The sequence below is a fragment of the Leptosomus discolor genome, chromosome 1, assembly GCF_034619465.1.
Source record: "Leptosomus discolor isolate bLepDis1 chromosome 1, bLepDis1.hap2, whole genome shotgun sequence".
Taxonomy (NCBI): Eukaryota; Metazoa; Chordata; class Aves; order Leptosomiformes; family Leptosomidae; genus Leptosomus; species Leptosomus discolor.
The window spans coordinates 130,337,522-130,362,748 of NC_141391.1; the positions used below are offsets into that span (position 1 = coordinate 130,337,522).

General features: G+C 42.1%; 2 protein-coding genes across 3 annotated transcripts in view; one reads left to right on the plus strand and one right to left on the minus strand.

Annotated features, from left to right (window-relative positions):
* Positions 1-138: 138 nt before the first annotated feature.
* Positions 139-11,611, minus strand: RABL3 (RAB, member of RAS oncogene family like 3). Of its 2 annotated transcripts, XM_086464566.1 has the most exons (8): positions 11,512-11,611; positions 11,060-11,151; positions 9,792-9,921; positions 6,737-6,851; positions 5,024-5,174; positions 4,267-4,338; positions 3,142-3,180; positions 139-498 (listed from the first exon to the last, which is right to left on the minus strand). In XM_086464566.1, the coding sequence occupies exons 1-8, from the start codon at positions 11,555-11,557 to the stop codon at positions 433-435; spliced, it is 711 nt and encodes a 236-aa protein (XP_086320692.1). In that variant the 5' UTR covers positions 11,558-11,611; the 3' UTR covers positions 139-432. The 2 variants fall into 2 exon arrangements, with proteins under 2 accessions (XP_086320692.1, XP_086320699.1); XM_086464573.1 differs by lacking the exon at positions 4,267-4,338.
* Positions 11,612-11,920: 309 nt separating this feature from the next.
* GTF2E1 (general transcription factor IIE subunit 1) overlaps positions 11,921-25,227 on the plus strand; it is a 54,382-nt gene continuing 41,075 nt past the window's right edge. Inside the window, exons 1-2 of the mRNA XM_086464583.1 lie at positions 11,921-11,956; positions 20,094-20,571. Of these exons, the coding sequence (XP_086320709.1) occupies positions 20,124-20,571 (448 nt within the window). The 5' untranslated portion in view covers positions 11,921-11,956; positions 20,094-20,123. The remainder of the gene's footprint in view (positions 11,957-20,093; positions 20,572-25,227) is intronic.

Sequence of the window (25,227 nt, forward strand, 5' to 3'; positions counted from 1 at the left end):
GCTCACTTGTTTTGTTCACTTCACTGTAAATGAGAAGCCCGCTCTGTGTAATCTTTCCTTTAGAGGTAAGATGAATGTAATTCATTGCAAAGACTGTTCATAAGTTTTCAAAATGGAGACAAAGATGACACGCATATATGCTGTGTATGATAAAGTTTCCCACAGCAGTGTGAGGGGCATTCAGTTTATTGCACACTTTCCCCAAATGTTCCCATATATCCAGAGGGCCTGAAATCCTAAGAAACACTCTAGGCTTCAGCTTGGATTTTTGGAAATTCTTCCCCAAGTCTTTTCCAGCAAAAGTGGCTTTAGCAGTCTACCTGGCCATAACATCATTTTATTCTGCTTGACATAAGCTTTATTGTCTTTAAGCATCCAGTCAGAACGGGAATGTCCTCAGGAACTCAGAGCAGTCCTCTTCCACTTCAGTGTTCAATCATAATGAAGGCTTTTCAGTGTTCCTCCTCCAAACCTTTTCCTTTCAGAGAAGCTAGGAATCTAGAGACAGGAAAGACATGTCATCATGTCAGAGTCAGCATGAGCTCCCTCTAGCCCACATTTGAGCGCCTGTTATCAAGCCAACTGCAAAAATGCATTCCTCTTCCACGCCGTCTCCGGAATCAGGACTAAAATACTTCCGCTCACCACTAGAGGAGCACTAGTAATTAAACAAGCTGCAAAACTTGAGTATGGCTCATTTGTTCTATGGAGCTCCTCAAGGCTTTTTGGCAAAGGTTTCAATGAAAGCCTGAATTTCTTGGTCAAATCCTAAACCAGTTAATTACAGATTTCGAAGTCTGTATTTCTCCCCAGATTCAAATGTGTGCAAGAATTTATCCTCCGCTCATTTTTAAAATGATAAAATAGTCATTACTAGGTCCTATTAAAGAGCTGTTGAGACTTTATCTCTTCTAACCTGAGACAGCAGCACTTCACTGATAGTTGAAAGTTCAGTTTTATCAATTGCTGAAAGCTTTAAGAAAACCATCAGAATAGAAATGGCTGCAATGATGCAAAGGATTAGCACTCCTGCTTTTGCAGCCCATCTGCAGATACTGCTTACACTGTGACAATGAGTGCTTACAAAGAAAATCTACTTGAAAACATCAGAAGCTTCTCTGGCTTAATGGTATTTCAAATAGATTTGCAATCCAATGCACCTGTGAATCCCCCAAAAGAAAGAGATGCACTGCTTTCTGATACTGTGTAAGACGTCTGTTCTACTGGCATCATAAAACTATTTGATTACAGTCCAGAGTAATGTTTAGATCTAAATAGACACAAGCAGAAACAGCAGACCCAGTAATCACATCCTCCCAAAACAATTTCACACTCTCAGAGGAAACAGAGTATATTAAAATGGAAAGTATCAACCAAGCACTACAAATCACACCAGGAGAACATGGGCATGTATGGATGGTATGGGACGAAAATGTTATTTACAATACAAAGTAGATTGCTTAGGCTATACACTTCATTGGTAAACTGAGAAAGCTAAAGAGCTCACCCAAAATAAAAGTCCACTAAAAAACCCTCACAATTTAAATTTAGTTTGGGTTTTCAGGCCCAAACCTCAAACAGGTACACAAGGTATTCACTCAGGAACTGTTCTGTCCATCTCTGAAAAGCAATCAGCTCTAAGGGAAAAATCAGACAGATTTTGCACAAAGGGTCACCTAATGAAAACTGCTTTGGGAATTCAAAAAGGGAAAATGCAATCATTATAACTAAAAAGTAGCAGGACACCATAGGTAAAAACTTATCTGCTTTAGCATTTTTTATATCAAAAATCACTAATTAGGAGTAAGATTTATTTATCAGAAATCTGATCGAAGCCATAGCTACAAACAATTTGAAACTTATCATTCTTTTCATCCTCAAGAAGTCTGTAATAGAAATACCTCAAAACACGAGTGATCGAAGAAACCTATTGTAGAAAACCCACAAACACATTTGTAAGACTTACATTAAGTAGATAGTTTCAAATAACAACATTAAGACATTATATTGAAATCTCCAGCTTCAGTTTGGATTTTGTCTCTTTAAATTTGACTGTCCACTACTTAAGATTTGTCTTAAGCTTTTGAGCTGTTGTGAGGTAAATGAAAGTAGTCATCAGCAGGCTGTAATCTTTCGCACATGGCCACAAGGAATATGAAGTTAATCCTTGGCTAGCCACTAAAAATGATCGAATACGAAAAATAAAAATCTTACATCATGCATCAAAGACAACCAGCACACAAGCAGATTTCTGCATTAAGCTATTATCCCCACGAAAGGGAGACTTCCTTTCACTAGAATGTGGGGAGAGGGGAAGAAAAAAAGAGTGCAGAATTGAAAGAGGAAAAAGCAAAATTTTTTTTTTTAAGCATTAAAAAACCCTCAAAGCAAGCAAGCATTTTGTAATTTGTGACTGTTTTTTTCCCCACCCTCCCTAAGGGGCTTTCAGCTCAGCTACATCTAACGATACATTTGATTGTACTTCAGTGGTGCTATTCACGGTAATTTGCAAGCACCTCACAGATGCGGGAAGTGGAACCTTGCTACTCCCCACATGGTAGACTCTGCATAAGAAGGTGGGGGGCACATAAAGTTGAAGTGGCCTGCCCAAACCAGAAGAATAATTTTGCTAGTTCTTCACCAACTGTACTGAAAACAGTTAATTCAGCCATTTAGGAATGAATTACAAACTGGTATCATACTGCCATTTTCCTTGTGGCTCCACTGGTTCTATGAAAACTACCTGTACAAAACATAAAATGTCAGTTCCAGCTGTGCAAAAAAAGCCTTTTCATTGATCTTCAGAACAGCATCTCTAGCCTAAACCTGCAACCAAGCAGCCTGAAGCTGACAGATCTGAAAGAGATCATATTTGCCCATTTTACCTCACTCTTGGAACTCCTACTATGTGAGCATTCTTAATTATTTCACTGCCAATCACATTAGAGACAAATGCTTCACCTGACAAAAGTCAGACGTCTTTCTGTCTATCCAAAACAGCTGTGCTCCCACAGATTAAAAACCTCAATTACCAGCACAGATTATCATTTAAATTGCATGAAGTCCGTGTTTTAAAGAGGACTCTGTCAGTACACATTACACAGGGAGAAACAAAACAAAAAAGGAGGAAAAATTACAAACCTGATTGCCATCTCTTAAGAAGTATCTCTTCTCTATGACCTGGGAAAAACAGAGAACTATTTTAGCTGGCACGGTATATGGATTATCACAGATTCCAATCGATGCTTCATACCTGAGCACTGAAACTCACAGGTAAGTGGGACAAGGTCTGAACCCATGTCCCCTGCTCCAGGCCTGCTGCTTTAAGTGTAGTGTTCTATTACACACAGAAGGACATGCCACCTCCAGCCCTTCTTAGTAAAGCTATGTTATCCTCAACTTCCACACACCTAATCCAGTTAGCCCTCTTTAGTAACGGAGGTGATAGTTTGGGTGCCTCCTTACTGCCTCTGTTATTCCCATCCCCTCTGCAGGTGCAGCAGTTCTGGACATTTGAAAAAGCTCATTCTGCAGGTGCATAACAACTCCAGTGGTTCTGAGTAGCCCCTGGGCATAGGTGATGCTCAAGAAGAGGTAGTCTGGCTTGCTCTCCGAGAACGATGCACAAAATGTCTGTGCTGAAGGATACATAGGGAGGCAGTACCATCAATCTAAGAATCAAAAAGTGATCTGTATCGCCCTGTACAATCTACAACCTCCTCCAAAGAAAATTCAGGCCAAATTTCCTCTAAAGTATGATCTGTTACAGGAGGTGATCTGCTCCACTACAATATCTTTGTCCAGGGGATGCTTACATCAGAGCATTCCTTCTGTCATTTTCACAGTAGGCCTTGATGTTCTCTTTTGCAGGAAGGGAGAGCAATATGACAAATTTCTTAATTCCTAAAGTTTGCTTTAATCAGGATCAACAGAGCTAACCATAGTCTCATAACTCCCTACATTACTACCTTAGCACATGACAAACCCTCTGGCCATCCAAAGGACTCCAAAAGCATATGCAGATTGTCTTTGCACATTTGTGAGTTCTTTTTCATTGCTCTACGCAGATCAAGAATCAAATCTTCAAACAGATTAGCTATTTTCTGGAGGTTTCCAAAAGCAGACCAATCTTTGGCCTCCCCACAGCTGGCTTGAACCAACTCAAAAAGTGGAACATGAAAGGAGCATCTAACTGTTCCATGTTCAAATCACAGACAGCATTCAATACACAGAACAATAAAACATAATTTAATTGACTTGACTTACCTTATCAAAAAACCTGCTTAGTTTGACAGCATTGGATGAACCTGCAGCCAGGTAACGAGGATTGGTGCAATCCTAGAACACACAAAAGACAACAACAAACCAAGCACAAGGAAATCAATGTAAGGAAGCCACACACAAGGAAATCAACATACCCTTTCCCCTGACACATGCACATGTAACCATCTGGGGAAAACACAGTGCATCTGCTGATTTCTGCTCCACAGTCATTTAAGAGAAAAGACCAACTTCTGTTCTATGAATCAACCAGAGAATTCTAAGTACCCTCCTATATGCCCCATGTCTTCCTCCTGCCACCAGCTATACAGTCAGCTAGTAATTTCTACAGGCTATACAGGAGATTGTGCATGCATGTGGGTGTATATACAAACATTCACACAGCACGTGTGTATTTTCATACATATATATACATTCTATATATATATATTAAAAAATGATGTGATCTTGATGTTTCATTCAAAGATAGTCTGTGTCAGAACTAAGAACAAGGAAGAGAAAACCCCCAACCATCAATTCTAAGCTTTCAATTTCAATTCTTTCTTATCTAACACCCCCTATAGCTCCCTATAGTGAGGCAAAGATGACCTCAAAGGGGACGGCCAGTCAAAGTGTGCATGACTCCAGCACTACTGAGAAAATCTCCAAAAGCCCAATTTTTGTTACAACATCTTTACTTTTACTGAAAATCGGACCCACTCCCATCTAAAAGAAAAACAACACTGGTGAGAAGGATACTAACCAAATTTATTTCTTCAGCATTGAAATCCTCAGCCAAGAAAGCTGTTCTGGTCAAAACTTCATTCCGCTTAGTTTCTGGGATCTGATCCAGCTTAGTTCCTATTACTAGCAGTGGAATCTGGTTATCAGCAAACTGTTCACGGTCATAGTCACTGATGAGGGAAATAAATACAATCCTGAATGAAACAATGGTCACGTAAGTGGGCACAGGGGTGCCATCAGCTCCCCTGTCCCTTCCAAATAACAGTAATTTATTTATTAAGGGTCACTATTTATCTAAGTGAGAATGTACTGTAACTGTAAATTAAGGAAGGGCTTCTACATCTAAATCTCCACACAGGAATTGAAAGGAAAGATAAAAGAAACCACATGAGTTGGTTTCTTCTCAGCACAGGTGAACCACAGAAGAAATGCTAACACAATCAGGAAAGAAACAGGAACTTCAGTATCATACCAAGCGTACGCAGCCACCAGAGACACATCATCTCCGAACCTTTGAAGTTCCTACACATATATACTTTTTAAAGAGGGACAATTAAATAAATTGCACCTGTGAAATACCACCCCTTTCCACATCAGATCAAAGAGGGTTGCAATAACAATTGTGTGGTGTCAAGTTACTAATTCTCCTACATTCAAGTAAAGGTAGCCCCCATAAGCCAAATTCCGGGCTTTTATTCAGACATGAATAATGATCAAAGATAGCCTTTATAAAATAAATAATATTGCAATTAAATACCATTAGAAATCCAAGCTCCAATCATTCTCCTCAGTTAGGATAATCACTTGTCTTTCATCTTTACCTAAACCAAGCTTTCTAGAAAGTAATTTTGCAACCCACAGCAACAACTTGACCAAGCAATTGTTAGTGACTGAGCATCTGTCCCCGATAGAAGTTAAGCTTTTGAAAATTTAAACGATTGTGAAGAACCCGTATGTGGAAAAACTGGAGAAATTTGCAGTTTATATAATGCAAATCCTCTTTCCCTTCTCCCATGTTTCTACAGAAAACACCAGCGTACCAGCACAGGCAGAAAAGCAATTTATGTTCTTGCCAAAAAAACTACCCCTTATTATTGCTTCCCTGCTCATGTGTGAGGTTTATCAATGATCTTAAAACCTCCTTGACTACACGTATAACAGGAGCACGGAGGTACAGAAGGAAATACTTGATGAGATGTTGGAAAGCTATTATGAACATGCTGTTTAAGCAGAGTTTTCTAAGCTCTTCTTTTAGCCACACTCCTGAAATAATTCCACCACCACACAGAACAAAAAAATAATTAAGTGAACTTCCTTGGTCTTGGTGCATGGACAGAAAGCCTTTTGGAAGAGAGACATGTCATCCCATGACACTTTCTGTAAAATGGCTTTGCACATCTCAGTACAGACACACATGCCTTCAGGCATCAGGGACTGGACCTACTCTCACAGAGGCCTCAGACAAATGAAGGACATGGTAAACATCTCTTCCCTTAAAGCAAGGTCTCTGCCATACAGTTTGGGAATCTACTGGCAGAATGGCCTGATTGGTAGTGTAAAATAAAAAGAACAGTGATTTTGTTTGATGAACCTCGACTTTTTTCTTTCTTTATTAAAAGTCTAGCCACATCTAATTTCATGTGGACTTCAAGTAGCCCTAGGGATGAACAAAGACTTTCATAACAGCTTGGAATTATTGTGTCTTAACGCTGCACATATGTTTTTCACTCACCCATTTGTCACAAGCACTCCTGTTGGAGCGACATCTCTGTTGAGTGCTTCCAAAGACCAGCGATACAAATTCTGAGATGATTTCTTGTTCGTTAAGTCATGCACTAAAATTATGCCTAAAGTGAAAGAGAAGGCAGCAAGATGCTATTTAATGATATATATTTTTTTCCTTATCTTAGCAAAATGACATCTGCAGGTTCCAAGATATCTGAGAATGGAGAAACGGATGTATAACCGGTTCAGTTACAGTGAATGAGTAAAGCTGAAACTATCAGGATGCAACAGGTTTTTTAAAGCTGCTTATCAGGAACTGGATAAGAGCTAAGAGAAAAATCTCATGAAAGGAGGAAACAAACAGGCACCTCAGGGTTTAATCTGCAAGAGGCTTGCAGGCATTCCCTGATGCTGCTCTATCTAGTCCTAACGATACTGAAACTCTGTATTACCGTAGCAGAGAATTTAGCCTTCCTCTGTTCTACCCAATTGATAAACATAACTATCTCTTTGTCACACCATCTGAGAAGTCTAAAGGCTGTTTCTTTGTTTCAAAGAGTTTAGAGAGCACTATTGCTTTCCTGCATTTTCAAGAACTAATGCTACATGCTTGGGGAGGTATCCAAAGGGGAAACAAACTCTGATAAACATTCACAGTCCACCAAATGTCTGGTAGAAACATGAATTAATAAGATTTCATGTATTTAAGATTAAGCTTCTAGCATTTCTCATTACCATGATCCTTCAAAATGTAAATTTTGAGACAGAAAAACAGCCAGCCAAACTTCCTAGCTGTGCTATTACAGACACCCACTTCTGATATCCAGTTCCTAACTCAATTACCAACGCCTGTTAGCAAATTTCTTCTATTTATTCACACCTTCTGCAACCTGTGGAATATTCCCACTTCCTCCAGACTTCAAATCAACATTAATTCAAGCACAAAATGGAGTATACACCCCTTATCTATATCAGGATTCATTCTCAACACACTTTGCATCCTACAAGTGGAGAAAACCTATTAATTTAATTCTTCATCTTAACTCCCAAAGGTGCCACCCACTGTTCACACTATGAACAAAGCGCTTTTCCACAAACATTTTCCACTAACCTGCACGACTGTGCAGACTCTCCTATGACAGTTCCCAGCGTATCACAACCATAGCCCTATTTCAAAGCATTTATCTCAGTAACAGCATAAAAAGGCAACTCAACTGTGTGCCCTCCACCGGCATAGGGAGAAAAAGCCTGATACAACATAACTTGGCCTACGGCAACAGATTCAGAGGCACTGCTGCGTAATCTGCGATAAACACTCTCCACCTCCAGACACTCTTCCTCAGTTATGCTTTTGATTGGTCAGTTCCCTTATCTGCTTCACTGAAAACCTACACAGTTAGCTGCACCAGCAGAAAAAGACTGTGTCAACATCAAAAAAGCGCAGGCAGGATCAGTGACTACTCAAGGAAATGCTCCTCCCCCATTAAGGTCTGCAAGCCACAGCCTGACTGCCTAGTCACTCTCCTAGGCTATCACAGTCCACGCACCAGATGCGGGGTCACCAAAGCAGAAGAGCTGCGGTCAAACCAAAAGCAAACCGTACCTAACCTCATCAACAACCAGGTCTCCCTGACAGCCTGCACAGATGCTGCCACAACCAAACACCAACTGTCTCCTGATCTCGGGTTTTCAGACCACTGCAAGCCCAGAAAGCACAAGCAGTCAGGCAGAAGGAATGCATTCATCTTCTCTTCTTAAATCAGGTCAAACAGAGGCAATTTGTGAGACAAGCTCTAATGAAAGAATTAATCTAATGAAAGAAACCAGAGCCAAGGCTAACTACCAAAGTCAACGGTTTTCATATGCAACCTGCCTAATAATATCTTTTGGGCAGTGGAGATAAATAACTATTTTAATAACGTCATCAATTATAATTCAGACACATAAGCTCAAGATTTCATCTCCTAATGGTCTATTCTAGGGTATTTCCAAGTCTGGCCCACACTCATTGGCATACTGTGGATTTGGTGTCAAAAAGAAATAAATTTTTTTTCATATACCGAAGAGGCTTGCTTTGAGGGTACAACTCAACTCACACCTTATTTACAGAAGTCTACTTAACAATATAAGCAAGAGGTACCTACACACAGCTTTCCTCCTGGGAAAGGAGGAAGAAATACCCAGTTAAATAATCACAGAGCAAAAATGTTTATTGTATGGCTTAACACATTCCTGAAAGGCCCTCAAATGATTGTTAACAAGAGAGGAGAATCAAACAGAACATTTGAGACAGATTTTTTCAGAAGCAGTTGTTAACATGGTATACATCTATTTTTAGTGAACTATCCTTGGGTGCCAAAAAGAAACAATTGAAATACGGCATTGTTAAGTTTATAATCTCTCATTTGCTCTTATTAGTGGTACAGACGAACTACTAGGCCTTTAATTCGTTATCTCAACATAAGGCATAAAATACTACTTTCTATGTACAGCAAGTTGCAAGATTCAATTCTTAAAAATAATTTGGCAAATTAAATGAGCAGAGGCAAGATGATTATCAGCGTATTGCAATTTTATGGGAGAACAGTTCAAATTTGCCAGGGTAGGTTATAACTATGGAAGTTCATATAAACCCAACTAATTACTTCCCTGTTTTGGAACTGAACAGAGAGGAAAATATAAATAATATTTCTGCATGTATATCAGGCCCAGGCAGGTGAAGGCAACCTTTATGTCTGCAAGTGTAGCTGGAAGGAACACCACTGCAACTTCAAGGGCTCCCTGTTGTGCCAGCTGCACAAGACTGAAGCGAAAGGCTGATGAAGCTCATCTGCACAGGTTTGCCTAAAATAGCTTTCCAGTTCAAAACTGAATCCATAATATTTTGCCTACGAATGGTATCAGGTTTTTTTCCTGTATAAATGTACTGAAAACAGAAAAGAGAACATGGCCCTCAGCCAGACTCAAAGGAAACCTGCCCCCAAATGAAGAGACAGCTCGTAACAGAATGGGTGACAAAACCAGATTTTCACCAAAACTCGATCTATACCAAGCAAACTTACCGTTCAGCAAGTTATAAAATACTGCTCGTGTGCTTTTCACACTAGTGGCACTACCCACTGAACCTCCAACATCCCACAGCTCAATGTAGTAGGTCTTCTCTTCTGGAGTCCCTTCTTTGTAGTCATGGATCTGACGAAAAATTCACATCATACATAACCACAGCATCAGCTCACAGGAGTTCATCCACACAACACCTACGCATTCAGCTGAAAAGATTATTGTACTCGGACAGAAACTTGTAAATTCTCATGTTGACACCATTTCAAATCTCTTGAATAGAAGACAGATGAAATGAGTCAAGCAGTGGCCACTGGATACCACAGCTCTCCTATGAGATGGAGCTTGGCGAGTCAGCAGGGAGTATCCTTTACACCTCAGTACTAACAAATCTAATGTCTCATAATGTGCTTAGAAACAGCATGTTGCTAAAGCAGATGAAAAAGTAAGGTCATGCCTTCTTCCAGTTTTTAAAACCCACATGGCAGTACTGCAAGAATATTAACAGCGGTGACCACATCGGACTCCAACTGACCACATCTTTTTCCTCTCCAAATTCTCACTGACATCTCAACTGAATTAATCAATCAACAATTTTTACCCCTGGATCTGCTAGGTAGTTTTGCTCCAGTCAAATGGGGCTGCCGTGTTTCCTTCCCCAAATTTTAGAAATATATTCCTAACCCACGGCAATGCATTTCAAGAACGAGGCAAAGAGCGATGAAGTGTTTATCACCATCCCATGAGGACTGTAGGTTGGGCCAAAAAACTGCTAGATGAATATCCTCATTCTTCTGATAGTAGGTCCTGCAACAAGCAGACAGGAGGAGAAAGAACCCTATGGTCGCAGTTGGCACCCTCAAATTAAACAAGCAAATTGTTTTCCCCAGTATGCTTGGCTGACAATTTAGCTGTGCATTAACTGTTTCTCAGGGAAGGGTGGTTTAAATTCTGCGTCTTCTGGTCTGACTTAAACCAGCGACTCAGTGACTCGTAACATGCTAGCGGCCACTGCAGTAAGGAGAAGCGCTACGAATACCAAGTATCTTGCCTGATTTTGACAACCTTGGAAGGTCAAAATCTGCTCGCTCCAGTGCTTGGCTCACGTTTAGTACCATTCGCTTCAAAAGATTAAGCCCTCAGCAAAACCGAACATCAAAACACAGCTCTTCCTGGGGCAGCAAGTAATGAAACGAAACAAAAACCCAAGGTCCTTCCCTTCCCTCACGGTTCAAGCTGGGGCTACCAAGAGGTCGGGCCCGTCACCTACTCGAACATCCACCGAGCAGCCCACCGTCCAGGAGGGGTTTCCCAACACCTGGTTTTGGCACAAGAGGTGAACAAGCGAAGACTTTCCGACACCTGCAAGTGCACACAGAGGACAACTCCTGGGGGATGACGCGCGGGCAGGTAAAAAGGCCGGGCGCTGGCGGGGCGAAGCCGGGAGGCAGGCAAGGAGCAAAGCCCCGAGGACCACCGGGCTCCCCAGGGCCCGGCGGCCGGGCCGGGGGCTCCCGCCGGCCGCTTCCCGGGCAGGCGACAGGCGGGGCGTGGGGGTGGGCCGGGGGAGGGAGCGGAGCGGCGAGCCGCGCATGCGCCCCCCGGCACCTCCGGAGGGGGGCCCCGCCCGCCTCCGCGGCAAGGGGGAAGGGGACGCCCCCCGCCCTCGCCGTGCGCGCGTGTATTGGGCGGGGGGGGGGGGGGAGAGGGAGGGACACTCACCGGAATCGCCCAACACCAGCACCTTGACCCTGTCCAAAGCCGCCATCTTACTCTCCCTAGCAACAACCCCGGAGACCACCGCCCTCTCCCGGCGCCGCCAATCGCAGCGCACGCTGCTGCCGCTTCACCCAGCCTATTGGCTGTCTCCTCGAGTTGCCGCCGTCGCTTTTACTCTTGATTGATTAAACTTGTGTGAGGGCGGGCACGCTAGAGGCTTTGTGAGGATGCGATTGGCTCATTTTCTTGTCGCTCACCGCTGGGTCCCCCGAGCGGAACGTGCACGGGGCGCGGTGGGGCGTGGTACTGCGCATGCGCGGAGCGGGGAGCGCTGTTGGGCAAGGCTCCCGGCGCCGTGCTGACGCCGCGCGCGCGCACGGCTCTGACGTACCCTCGCGGAGCCGCCGGAAGCGCCGCCCGGAGCAGGGAGAGCTGGAAGCGGCGGCAGGTCAGTGCCGGCCCTGGGGTGCGGTGGCCGTGCCGACCCTCCGGCGACAGAGGGGCCCCGCCGGGGTCCCCCCGCCCTTCCGCGCCCTCCCGGAGCCAGCGGCCGTCCCGGGCGGCTACTCACGCGGTGTCGCCGGGGGAAGCGGCCGGGCGCCCCTTCCCCTGCTTCACCTCCCGGGGACCCATGGCGGGTACCTGCGGCCCGCGGAGGCCTCCGGCCTGGCGCTCCGGTCACTCAGTTGTTGTGGGTGTCGCTGATGGCCCGAGCACGCCGGCACCGCCATGGGGGGGAATTCGTGCTCCCCGCACGTTGTCCGTCTGGGCCGCTGCCCTGGGCCTCTGCTTCGCCTTTGGCTCCAGACCACCGTCTGCCTCTCCTCTTGGGTTGTTCGTGGCTAGTTTTCTTTGGGTTTTTGTAGGAGATACTGCTGAGCCCCTCAAGTGTCTTGTCCTACAGGAGCCTGCCACATTGGATGTTTAAAACTCGGCACAGAAAAGTGGATAGAGAGTAAGAAGCTGTGCAGATAGCCTGAAGGGTTCTCTCTGCTTCGCTTGGCGTTGAAGCTGTCGGCTTCTATAGCCTAGGAAGTCTCTGGAATTTGTAATTTGAAGGAAGCTGCAAGGTTATGGGAATCTGGGGTGTAACTGACACTAACGAATTTGGTTTGTTTCTTTTTCCTACATTGGACCGTTGCCCATGTAGTGAAACCATTCAGTTCTTCGTGTCAGCAAAATATTTTCTTTTTGTGCATTAGTTTCTTCTTGTTGCTTCCCTGAGAAGCAGATGAACATCAGATTTCATAATGGCACTAAGCTGTTAAATGGGTCCAACTGTCAAACCCAAGTGACTCAGAATGAATAAGGAGGATCAGCATTCTGAAATCGGTGTTCAGCAGTGCACAATTAAGGCACATTTTCATGAAATATGGGTGATTTAGTGTTTTTCAGCCATGAAAGGTATTTTTTTCTCTCATCTCCTGCATTGGCTTCCTCTCATATCTGCTCATTCAGTTGTTCATCAGACTTCTCCAGTGATTAAACTGTTGAAAAACCTGATAAAAGGGAGGGAAAAGAAAAAAGGTATTTTTCTGCCTTTTAGTTATGTAAATTGGTGCACAGGCAGGTCTTGTGAGCGCCATGAGCTGGCATGAGGGCAGAGCCATGTGCTTGGGAGAGGAGTAGATACCCTTCTGGCAGCAGTAAGGGATGATGGGAGCCTCATTCCTACCTTCCACTTCCTTTAAGATACTATTTAGAGCTCACTTTCACATGGGATACTTTAGGGAATTCTTCTAAGCGAGAAACTACATGAATTAAAGCTAACCTAGTATCTTGTTGTTTAGTTTCTCTGTTTCTTTATTGCTTAAATCCACAGTATATCCACTTGTTTGCTATACCCTCGTGAACTAAAACTTTTCTGAACCTAATACGTCCATAAATCTTTGTCTTCCTTCTTTCTGGAATTCCTGAAAGTCAGACAACACCAGTCACGTCATCTGTCATGATGAGAAGTGTGAGGGTCCAGGTCTCATTGAATCCAGACTATGAAAAACAATTAGTGCTTTCTTCCTGTCAGAAACTTACCAAGGAATGCCAGGCTTAAGACCACTGTACCTGAGTACTTAGGCTTTGTAGTTGTGAGAAGCAGTCTTACTTTTTCCCTTTAAAGCAAAAAAATCCAAAGCCTTACCTCTTTGTTATATGAGGGCCAGTGCCAAGAAGTCTCCAAAATAATGGATGGGCTTCTGTTGGTATATGTTCAAATTGTAAGAATTTCTGATGTCTGTGGTTAAAATGTTCTAGCAGCTTCCCATTAGAATTGAGTCAATTTAACATCTTTACCACCACTTGGGGAAAGCTCACTCGTCTGCACTCTTAGCTGTGCTTTCTTCTCTCTGCTTTGCATGGGCTCTAGTCTGGTAGCATAAATTCCTTCAGCCTTTCTGTGTCAAGCTGCAGCACGTTTCATCTTAAGAAAACCTTTTAATACCTGTGGCATCCTGGTTTCAGTTTATAAAGTGTCAACAAGAAGGTAGGATTTGAGTGAAAGCAGGTTGTTCTTTTGTCCTTTAATTCACTGTATTTTCATGATGAAAATACTCCCGTAGCACAGGAGAAAGACTGAACAGCGTTGCTCCTGAAGTCTCCAGGAAATGGAATTCAGTAAGCTTTTGGTAAAATGCCAGAAGACTTTGGGTTTGCAACTGATGTGGGATAAAGGCAGTTCTGGGTGATAGGAACATACTGCACAGATCATCCACTCGCTACACAGAAAGGTGAAGAAAAGCAGACTTGAAAATGGGAGATTCTGTGCCATTTGCCTTTTTCTGGAAAGGACGAGTAGTGGCTGAGATTACGTTGTACAGACATTTCAAATCTTGATGGCATTTTTCCCACTATAGTTCTGAAATTTGTCCCTTCGTTCCCTGTACTTGAGAAGATTCAGAATTGCTCCTCTCAGCTTAACCTCATCATCTTCTGGAAGACAGAATTTTAAATTTTATTAGAGTGAGAGACTACAAAACTAGGATCTGGTGTTTGCAAATGACTGCTGGAGTGGGATACGGTATACCCTGAAGCCTGTTGTACTTTGCCATATTTACAGGTGAGGGACTCTCGTCTTATAATCTGATTTTGACTTTTCCTGAAGAAACTGTCAGTGGTGTACACAAGTATATTTTTTTGCCTTTTTAAAAAATCTTATGGCAGAAGCCTGTAGAAACATTTTCCAAACAAATCAGCAAAACCTGCTTTTAAAGATTTAGTGAAAAGGAGCACTAATAATTTAAATTGGATTGTGGGGAAAAACCGGAAGCACCTTTCCAAGTCTGAATATTATGTCTGATAGACCTAGGTTCCCAGCCAACCCTGCAACTCGTAAGTTTTCCACCAAAGGAGATCTGGGGTGTTATAAAGGGTTTGCATACACAAATGAGTCTGAAGATTCACCCGCCTCCTTTTTCAATATCCTGCTTTTAAAAATGTTGACCTTGTCAAATATATGAACAGTGAGACTTAATTAAAGTTTTTGAGGTAAAGTTACTAGTGGAATCAAGATAAGGCTCAAAGTTAGGAGTTAAAACAAGGTGATGTTCATTTGCAGCATTGGATAAAAATTCAGGTTAATTTACTGGCTGACTTACATTTTCATAACTTGTAGTTCTAGTTTCAGCTACATTGTGACTTCTAGGTATCACCTTTTTAGCACTTGTCATCTTGTGTCTCAGCTTTAGTCAGGAAAAGCAGGAAGAAGACGACCCAACATCCTTAGCACAACTCCTGTTAGAGTTCACAAAAGAGTTCTTGAAAGAAGACTTGAGTTACTTTGATACTGCATCAGGGGAGTCCTGACCAGTGCAGATACTTGCTCTGTTGAATTTCTGGCTTCTGTGTGGTCTTTGGTCCTATCATACTGAATTTTTTTTTTTTGCAGTCACTTGCTCTCCTCTTGATTTCCTTTCTGGCATTTCTAGTGATGCTCAAGACCTACGCCTCATGCATTTTACTTAACCTGAGATATGATCTGCATTTTGTAGACTGTACCCTGATTTTTCTTAACCCAACAAAACTGGTTGTATAGTGTAATTTAGGTCGGACTTCCCGGTGTTGTCTGTTATAGCTACATCAATATTTATTCTTACGTTTAGAGAATTTTTTTTTGAAAAAACAGTTGTCTGTTTAGGGTTTCTGCCTACTGTGATAACATAGGACAACAACTCTACCCTAAATATTCCTGCTGAACCCGTAATACTGAACTGTATTCATGTAATTACCCAGAACAATTTCCTGGTAGCTGTCTCTTTTGATAAAGCCCATGTTTAAATTTTGAAAATTTTCATTTGGATGTTTGCGAATATCATCCTGTCCAGTGTGCATTATTATTGATGCTGTAGATACTTACTGTGTAGTGGTTTCTTCCCATTGTGTTTGTTTTTTTTGTTTGTTTTTTTTTCCCCGACAATGTCCTTTGTTCATGCATTGTTAGGGTCAGTACAGACATTATGAAACAGATGCACGTCCATTAAAACCTTCTTAGGAGATGTTATCGTATTTCTTTGCACATGTAATTAATTCAGATTTGACTTACTGCTGCGATGGAAGGTGAAATCTCTGCTCAAGGATGCAACGATAAAGTCCCATGCTTTTGAATTTTAAACTGATATTCTTGTGGCACTGGGTTACCATTTGTGAGCTGGTTCACTGTCTGCCTTGCCTGGTGAAATGTAGTAACGATGTGGAGCTCGTATGCTGTAGCCTGGGATTCTTCGTGGCAGAGTAGCCAGATGTCACCTTTGCCTAGAGAAACAATTTGTTAGACCCTGACCTGTTCTGGCAGTGGTATGTGCCCTTTCTCATGCCTTTGTTCTGTATCACCTAACTTAGGTGAGGACGTGATTATCAAGAATGATGTTGCAAAATACGTCCTTCATCTGCCCATACAGATCTTGTTCAAGGCCTTGTTGGCGTTGGGCTTCAATGCAGAATGAAAACTGGTGTTTGCTGAGCATGTGCCCTTGCTTGTTTTCAGAGCCAAGTTACTTGTGTTCAGCATTGTTGACCTTCAATGGACCAAAGTTTGATGAGGGTGTTCTTTGGTGGCTTGCTTTTATAATTTGAGACTAGTCAGTTGGGTGTCTCACGCAAAGGTTGTCTTCTGCAGGATTTAGAATTTAATCCTTGCTAATCAACTTTTTGAAGTGGACATTAATGGGAAAGAATGGTTTGTGATGTTCTCAGTGTTCTTGTATTTCCCTATGTCCACATCTGGGAAAAAAACCAACCCAGTATTACGCTTAAGATGCCCACCATTACTTGAGGATGTAGAAGATTTGGACATCACTAAAATCCCCGGTAGAGAAGAAGAAATAATTGTGTAAGAACTCCTGGTCCCACTAGATGAAAAAAAAATTTCTAGTGATTGACACTAAAAAGTATTATTAAATCTCTAACTATTGCTGAAAACCAAGGGAAAAGTATATACTCTTAGAGGTGGTTTTATTTATTGGTCTCAGTTTAAGCTGTTTAAGTGCATTATTCAGGAAATTGTACATTAAATCTGTTTTGAAAGCAGCTGTGGATATCTACAGCTGTCTTCCCAATGAGATTCTTGCAGAGAAAATGCTTTCCATTAGCTCTCCGATGAGGTATCCAGGCTGAGATATGCCTATTTAAAACATTTTTTTTCCATTGTTTTTGTTAGAACTGATGTTCTGAACGTCACTGAGCCTGCTGCAGGTTGTGTTGCCAAGTTTTTCTGCAAGGAATTTTCAGGGGACCAAATTGGTGAGGGGAGAAGGTTTTGTTTGGTTTTGAGATCAGCACTCAAAACCACTTTGACTTAAAAAATTTGACTTTTAAAATTTCTTCTGGGGTGCCATGTTTTATTTAAAGTTGATCTTTACATTCATGTTATACTGTGCTTAAACTCTGAATAAGACTTAATCAGTTTGAATAAATCAAGGCTTCTGGCCAGCTTCTGCATTGACATTATTTTATAGTATCAGTATGTTGCTGACAGATTTGGTCAAAACCAGGATTTATCTTTAAGTGACTGAAAGACAGTAAAAATACCAACAGAATGAAATTGATTTTCAGGGACAGTGTCCTGTGGTGGTATTCAGATCGGGTCTATCTTAGAGATTCAAAAGTACTGTATGGCTAACTCACGATGGGACATCCTTTATTGCTAATGCAAACCTTTAACACAAAGCTCTATATAACTGTCCTTTGTGGGAGAATAAATCCACGCAAAAAAGCTACCTGACTCTAGAAGTACTTGTTTCACAGCTAACTCATGCTGTGATAAACATATTTTAGTTTCCTTGAAGGGAAGCTGGAGCTGGACATCCAAGCGTTGTTTTCTGTAAGCTACTCTCAACATGTGCACCAGCAGTCAACGGATGTTGTTCAGTTCATTTCAGTTTGAGCACCGTGAATGTCATTTGGCCCTAAGTTAGAGAAAAAGAAAAGCTCAGGCAGGGAAATATTCTAAAGGAAAAGAATTGAAGTGGGTTTTTTTCTTACCCAAAAGGCAGAAAAGACAGAACAATCTTAATTTACTCACTGTTAAGCTCCAGAACCCACAGCTTAATTGGTTGGCAGTTGCAGTGGCTGTAACCCTTGAGAGGAACATAGCTCTTTGGTTGCAGAAGGGGATAGGGGTTGGAGAGAAGTAAAGCTTCGATATGTAATGTTGCTTGAAGGTTTTTGACAGGGCAGTGTTTCTCATACAAAAAAAAAAAATCTAAGCAGGCTACTGTGATAAATGATCACAGATTTTTGAGCAGTCTTAGCTGATGGAAGTGAGTGATCAGCTGCTTGGTTACTTGTAGAGCTTGGTGATTTCAGGGGGATGTCTTAGTCTAGGTAGTATAGAAAAGTCCTGTAATGGTGTTTGTCAAAAGGGATATTATAGGTTTTATGATAGCAACGAAGAAAATAGGATACCCATCCAGATCCTTTCTTCTACTGTCACTCTCCTCTTTCCTTTATATGATACTTGAATGCTGGGGAGGTATGTATACAGTGTGTGAAACATCTAATGGAAGTGAAAATTGAGATTGGCAGTTTTACTGTTTATTATAGTAGTTCAAGGATAAAAATTGCTTAGCAATAACGAACAAACAGAACTTAAGGTGTGGGTTTTTTCTTCCGTTGAAGGAACCTTTTGCTTAAGAACTGGTTATTTATATCCTAAACCAGCATAGAAGTCTCACATTGAAAAAGACTTCAAAGTTTTATTTGACGTTAACTGGAAGTAACCCCCCTGAATGTGTATTTCAAAAGCACCAATAATACTTCATGCTTATTTTGAACTTTTCATACATGGAAATCCAAGTGCATTAGGAGTGGAGGGGATGCCTAGAGTTGCATAGACTTGAAAGAGTGGAGGGAAAATGCGCAAAACCACCCTGTGAAATGGTAGTAAACCTTTATGCCTTATGGAGTTGCTTCCCTTTTTCTCTCCACTGGACAGAACTGGCTGCTTCAGAAGGGTCACTGCTTTTAGTTATCTTCTGGGGTTTGATTTTTTGCTACATCTGTGGCAGGGGTGACAATATAAGGAATTCGTTGTGTGATACAATCCTATATATGATTGTCCTGATTTGGCTGGGATAGAATCCTAGGCCAGCCATGCTGGCCAGGCCATTAGCAGTTTCAAGCCAGCCAGGACAGCTAACCTGAGTTAGCTACAGGTGTAGCCCATACTAATAATGTCATGGTCGTTATAAAGGGGGAAGGTTTGTTGAGGAAAGGGAGCTCCTGCTGGGGTTCCTCCTGCTTCTCCTCTGTTTTTTCCGGAGGACTGTTTTCCTTTTGATTGTGACCGCTGCATTTGGCTGAGTATAACTTTGTATACCTTTGTTGGTATTGGTGGTCTTTCATTAAAGCTGTTCTCACTTCCACCCACAGATCTGCTCTGCTTTTCCCGATTCCCCTTTCTGGCTGGTGAGGGGTCATCAGGGGATAGAGCGACTGTTACAGTTTAGCCCTGGGTACAGGCTGAACATAGACACGAAGGCATTCTGTTATTTTCCAGACCATTCCTTACCCATCCGTACATTTTTCTTGCTTGATTTGTTCACTTCATTGTAAATGAGAAGCCCGCTCAGTGCAATCTTTCCTTTAGAGGTAAGATGAATGTAATTCATTGCAAAGACTGTTCATAAGTTTTCAGGGCTACTTGTAATGTGATCGAGTGACATCAACTGGAGCCATAAGACTCTTCCACTTTCTTAGGCTGTCTTAGGACCTTTCTTGCTGTAGCCTTTTCCTGCTTCTCCCAAGCTACGAGTCTCAGCTGATCATGAAGCTGTCTACTGGAGCTCAGCTTCAAGACAGCTTTCTTGTTCCAGCTCTGTTGGCTATCACTGACCAGAAATGAAATCTGCTGTATGTTATGGTACCAGTTTCTTGTGCAATTTTTTAAAGTTTTCCATCGTTTTGTTATGAATGACAGGTACCATTTCCTAACTCTACTTCTGTAACATTGGCATTATTAACACCTTAAGAAGACAGTAGAGGGCTTGGGAAAGAGAAAGGGAAAACACTCCATCCTTTTCTTAGCTGTGAGATAAATCAAAACTTCTGAAATCAGAAGACTAGCTAAGAATCAATCTGCCTTTTTTCCATTGCAGTATACATGAAGCTTGAGATCTGAACCTGCTATGACTGACCCAGACGTCCTCACTGAGGTCCCAGCCGCTCTCAAACGCCTTGCCAAATACGTGGTGCGTGGCTTTTATGGCATTGAACATGCTTTGGCTCTGGACATTCTCATCAGAAACCCCTGTGTGAAGGAAGAGGATATGTTAGAGCTCCTTAAGTTTGATAGGAAGCAGTTGCGGGCCGTCCTCAACACCCTCAAGGGTGACAAGTTCATCAAATGCAGGATGAGGGTAGAGACAGCTCCAGATGGCAAAACCACCCGTCATAACTACTACTTCATCAACTACCGCCTTCTGGTTAATGTGGTGAAGTATAAGCTGGACCACATGAGGAGGAGGATTGAGACAGATGAAAGAGACTCCACCAATCGCGCCTCTTTTAAATGCCCGATTTGCTTCAGCACTTTCACAGACTTGGAGGCCAACCAGCTGTTTGACCCCAGGACAGGTAAGAATACGTGTAACAGAATGCTTTTGCTCTCTCCTTCATCGTGTAAGTGCTGGACTTGAAGGAAACAGACTCTTAGGCTAATTCTTTTGAGCCTAGCCAGAGATAAGCACTCTGTTTCTGCAGGTGATAAATATTTGAGTAAAATACCAAAGTACTGTAATTTAGGTCACACAGGTTGCTGTGACCTAAACGGTCATATTTTGCTGCTCCACTGGTAGTTGTTTTGGTGATGGATGCAGTAGTTCTTATCAGTCTGTACAGACAAATAGCATTGGTAAAATGTTTGTACAAATGCCAGAGTGGCAGGCAGTAGTGAAATTGTGGTCTTATCACAATCAGATTCAAGGGTGGATAAGGCAGTCTGTCCTTGTTAGAAGCTTTTCAATATAGCCTGGTCTTGCCTGTCAATTGTGTGACTTAGTGGTAGTTTGCAGAGAGGGCACATATTGTTGACTTTGTTACGCAAAAAATCTGTAATTTAGAGATGGTCATGCAAGGAGTGCATTGTTACTGTTTATTTCTTTTTCTAGCCAGTTCATTATAGTGCACAACCTTGCTTCCCCAGTGTAAAGCAGTCTCACAAAGGTCAAAAGAAATTAATTGCAGACTTGCTGTGGTTGGGAGTAAACAAGATTCTTTTTCAAGTGTGTGTCTCGGTCTCAGTGGAGGTGCGTATCTCTCATGCATATGAAATAAGAATCTTTTCTGGGTGTCATTTTCTACAGGGACAGTCCAAATACTTTGTGTCTTCTGTGCCAGGGAAGAAAAGGAAGAACACCTGCACCTGATGAGATCCTATTTTGCTAGTTTAACCTAGGACTATTTTGGGGGGAAGGCAGGAAGCAGGGGTTGGGTGTTAGGCTTCCACCTTCTGAATTAGTTTCTTTACTTCTTAATTTTTCCCTTTGATCTTGCTTTTTCCAGAAGAATGAAAGTGCAAAAGTCAAGAGAGCTCTCAGAAACATTGGAGCGTGGTGCTTTGTGTCATTTATCATAGTAAGAAACTGTAAAAATTCATCTTTTAGTGGTCTTGAAGCTTTTAGTCTAGGGTTACATCGGATGTCTAATCTGCTTTGGAGAAGGGCAAACACCCAACAAATGTTCAGCCTATCATTTTCCCTCTTTCTTGCCTCCAAAGATCATGAGCTGTGAAACTCCTTTGACTTGAACAACCATGTGAATGATATTTAGTACTAGAGAAGCACTATGTCAAATAATGATCGTTGCTGTAATTCAGTGCAGCTCTCTGAATAGAAGTTGCTCCCTTGTGGAGCACCAAAACCAGCAGTGCCAGCACAGATTTTTCTATGCTCACCACTGAGTATAGAGGCTACACATGCTGTCTACAGTAACGATCATCTGTGGCAACTACAGTCGTGGGTGTCAGGCTGAAGGGGAATTGTGTTTTTGCAGTTTGCTTCAGTAGGGAGAGAGTAGAGAAGCTGTGCAGAGAACAAACATAGTTGGGAGTGTGAGACACTCATCCCAGGGGGACCTGTAACACTTTTGCAGGTGAATCCTCCCAGCCTGTGTAAGCGGTGAGTTCCAAGAGCAAAGAACTGGCTGTTGAGGTGATGCGGAAGACAAAGCTGGGATTCAGCTTTGACAGCAAGGCCTATGCTCCGGGAACTGATGAAGTCAACCAAGGGTTTGTCTGCAGTACAGACACTGGCTGCCTTTGCAGTACAAAATCATTCCCTAGCACATGGATAGTTTTGCTAATGGAAGGAGAGGTTGAGTGCTGTTTTCCCAGCAGTCAGTTTCTGTCAGTATTAATGCAAAAAACCAGACAGCCAGTTTACCTTCACTTACTTTCAATAAGAACATATTTGTCTAGAATTTATGTATGTTCTGTTTCTCCTTATATAACTTTTAAGTCAATGATGACTTAATCTAGATAGTACATCATGATACTGCTCTATCTCAAGAGCTTTTTTGTGAAATACTAGCTTGGATAGGGCTCTCCAGTTACTTTTTAAGACAGGCTCATATTGTCTCCAGACCATGAGATAGCTGTTTGTTTCCATTCCATGTAAGTGGGCAATTTTATTTGTCTTTTTCTTTTTTTTTTTTTTTTTTTTTTTTTTTTAGTGAGAATGGCTGCTTTGTATTGCAGTGGATTGTGTTGTCTGCATATGTTTCTTGCTCCTTTGGAATTCCGTGTTAGAAAAGAACTGAGACGCCTTTGGGTCTCTCTGAGGGAACCCATGAGGGCAAGGCAGGTAGAGGAACAAGGTTTATTAGACCGTGAATAGCCATCCTTTTCCAAGCATGTTTTTTGCCCTTACTGGCGTTACACATAAACCTCTCCCACTCATTCAAGCTCATGGCAGTACAAATGCTGAAGGGTAGCTGAAAGGCACATGAATTTCAGTCACGGTTGACCTGAGCTGCTCCTGGCCTGCAGCCATGTTGATAACATTTTCTGAATTAAAAGGCCTGTAGGGCCAAAGTTTGTCAGTCCATGGAGCAGGCAAGAGCGTGGAAGGCATCCTCTGCACTGGTCTAGACCAAACTGTGATCTGTTGTTCAAAGACGTCCTGTTTCACTGTCAGCTGCTTGTCCTTGTTGCTCAAAGCTGGCGATGGTTTAGATGTCCTACGTTTACTTCGGCTTTATTCTCCTCTTCCCTAGTTAAAACTCAAATGCAAAGTCTGAGTGCTTGTTGTAGAATGAAAGTAGAATTAGAAGAGGAGGTTATTGCTTTTGCCCATCCTTATCAGTGGTGGTAAGGAGGTTTCCATAGTCTCTCCATGCCTATGGTTGTGCTGTCAAAAGTTGTGAATTAAGAGGTGCTTGTGAAGAGCCTGTCCGTAAGTTGGATCTATAGTGCTCTTCGATTTTTACCACAGCATCTGTATCTGTGTCTCGACTTCAGACGAGATTTGTTTCTTGCAGGTTACTGGCTGCCAAATGGAGGCTTTTTCAGCTCTGTGCTTTACTCCATTTGTGAATAATTTTGACTTAAATGGAGGTGTTTATTTTTTCATCAGAAAATGTGATTATTGATGTTTTTGGAAGGTGGAAATGTGTGTGCTGAGAGAAAATAATTGATAGCAACAAGGATATGGTTTAGGGCTTGTAGGTATATATGTGCTCCAGTTGCTGTTCATCAGATTTATTTGGAAAAATATTTTTAAACAGAGTAGCAAGTTTGCCACTAAGGTAATTTTAAAAGTAGATTTAAAATGGTATAAATGTTACTTGAGAGTGTGATCTCTCTGTTTTTAAAAGTATTATATTATTTTTGTCCATCCCTTTGTCTGCCATTAAACATCTCAACCCAAAAAAGCTCCAAAAACTTACTATGCTGTCAAAGGTTGAACAAATGTTGTCTGGTACTTGTAGGAAGTTGAAGGACAGGAATTGTGCAATGTTAAAGAAACTGTCAGATGGTGAAAGTCAAGGTGACGAAAAAACTAGAGTTTTGCTGCTGCTTCAACTCACAAAGGCATCTTTTGAAAAGTGAAAAGAAACACATGTTGTGTTGGAGGAGTCACTTAGTTGTGTGATGAGTGAGTGCCTGCCAGCTCTAAGCATGGCGTGCCCAGGTCGTGAGCTTTAGTCCCATCTGCTCTAAATGAAGAGCTTGAACAGATCTCCAGATGTCACACTTTCTCCTCGGTGGCAGTTTTTACTGTTGCCTCCAAAGAAGCAGTATCAGTAGCTTCTGCTTTTAGAGGGAAACAGCTTGGACATAGCCTGCGTTTCTTTTGAAGAAGTTTGCTGTGCAAACTTGTAGCAAAGCTATGAAGAACTTCCTGATTCAAGAGGGCACAGATCTGCAGTTTGTCTATTGACCTGGTAGTGCCTTTGACAGGAATTGGTGCAGGCTGGGTTGTTGTGCTGAGCGGACAGTTCTTACCCACTTTTGTGAGTGTTTTGAGATCTACAGAAGGAAGAACAGTAATGCTGTATGAATGAGAAGTGTTACTTCCAGCCTTGTGTTTCAGATGGGATGACTGAGAAAGGAAAAAGGTTATAGTTTTCCTAGAAGATCCTAGTATAAGTGCTTGAAATACAGATCATTGCCTTTCACTTGTGCCATTGTCTGCTGTCCACCTGTGGTCTGATATTTCATCACTCTTTGTTCTGCATGCTAGCAATTGCATGCAGCTGCTCTTGTGGCGAAGCCTCATGCAGGTAGAAAGCTGCAGCCATTCCCTTAAACAAGGTAAAGGCTATCTCTTGAGGTGGGGGTGTACAAGAAAGAGTTTAATTGAGTAGCAGTAAGAAAAGCCAGAGGTTAAATGCATATTGTGAATTACACTGCATCTATTCCAAGATCTGGGCTGACAGTGAACACTGACATAAGGGTTTCCAAGTGTTTCACCTAGAGATAGGGTGTTACTTTGTCAGGCTCTTACATGGGTCTGTGGGAAGAATTTTCTTCTCTGTGCTTTTAAATGTAGAAACTACAGAAGTTTGGTTTCTGTAGGCCAATTACTGACACTGTGGAGCAATCTAAACAACTCGATACCATCTTGTAGATTGGATTTTAAAAAAAAAAAAAATTGTTGGGGAATTAAATATGCACAAGTCTGTTCTGTGGCGTGTAGGGGGAAGGACAGGAGGAGCTGCATTGTCTCGCCCAGTAGAGGGAGCTGTCTTCTTTTCTCTATACGTACGAGCTTGGGTTGATTAATTTATGGG

Bases quoted from the DNA above. Each gene is read 5' to 3' on its own strand.
- RABL3 (XM_086464566.1), bottom strand. From the start codon at position 11,557: ATGGCGGCTTTGGACAGGGTCAAGGTGCTGGTGTTGGGCGATTCCG. The intron at 9,922-11,059 runs GTAGGTGACGGG...ATTTTTCGTCAG, and splicing joins GCTGCTCGGTGGATGTTCGA to ATCCATGACTACAAAGAAGG. The intron at 6,852-9,791 runs GTAAGTTTGCTT...CTTTCACTTTAG, and splicing joins ATTTTATAACTTGCTGAACG to GCATAATTTTAGTGCATGAC.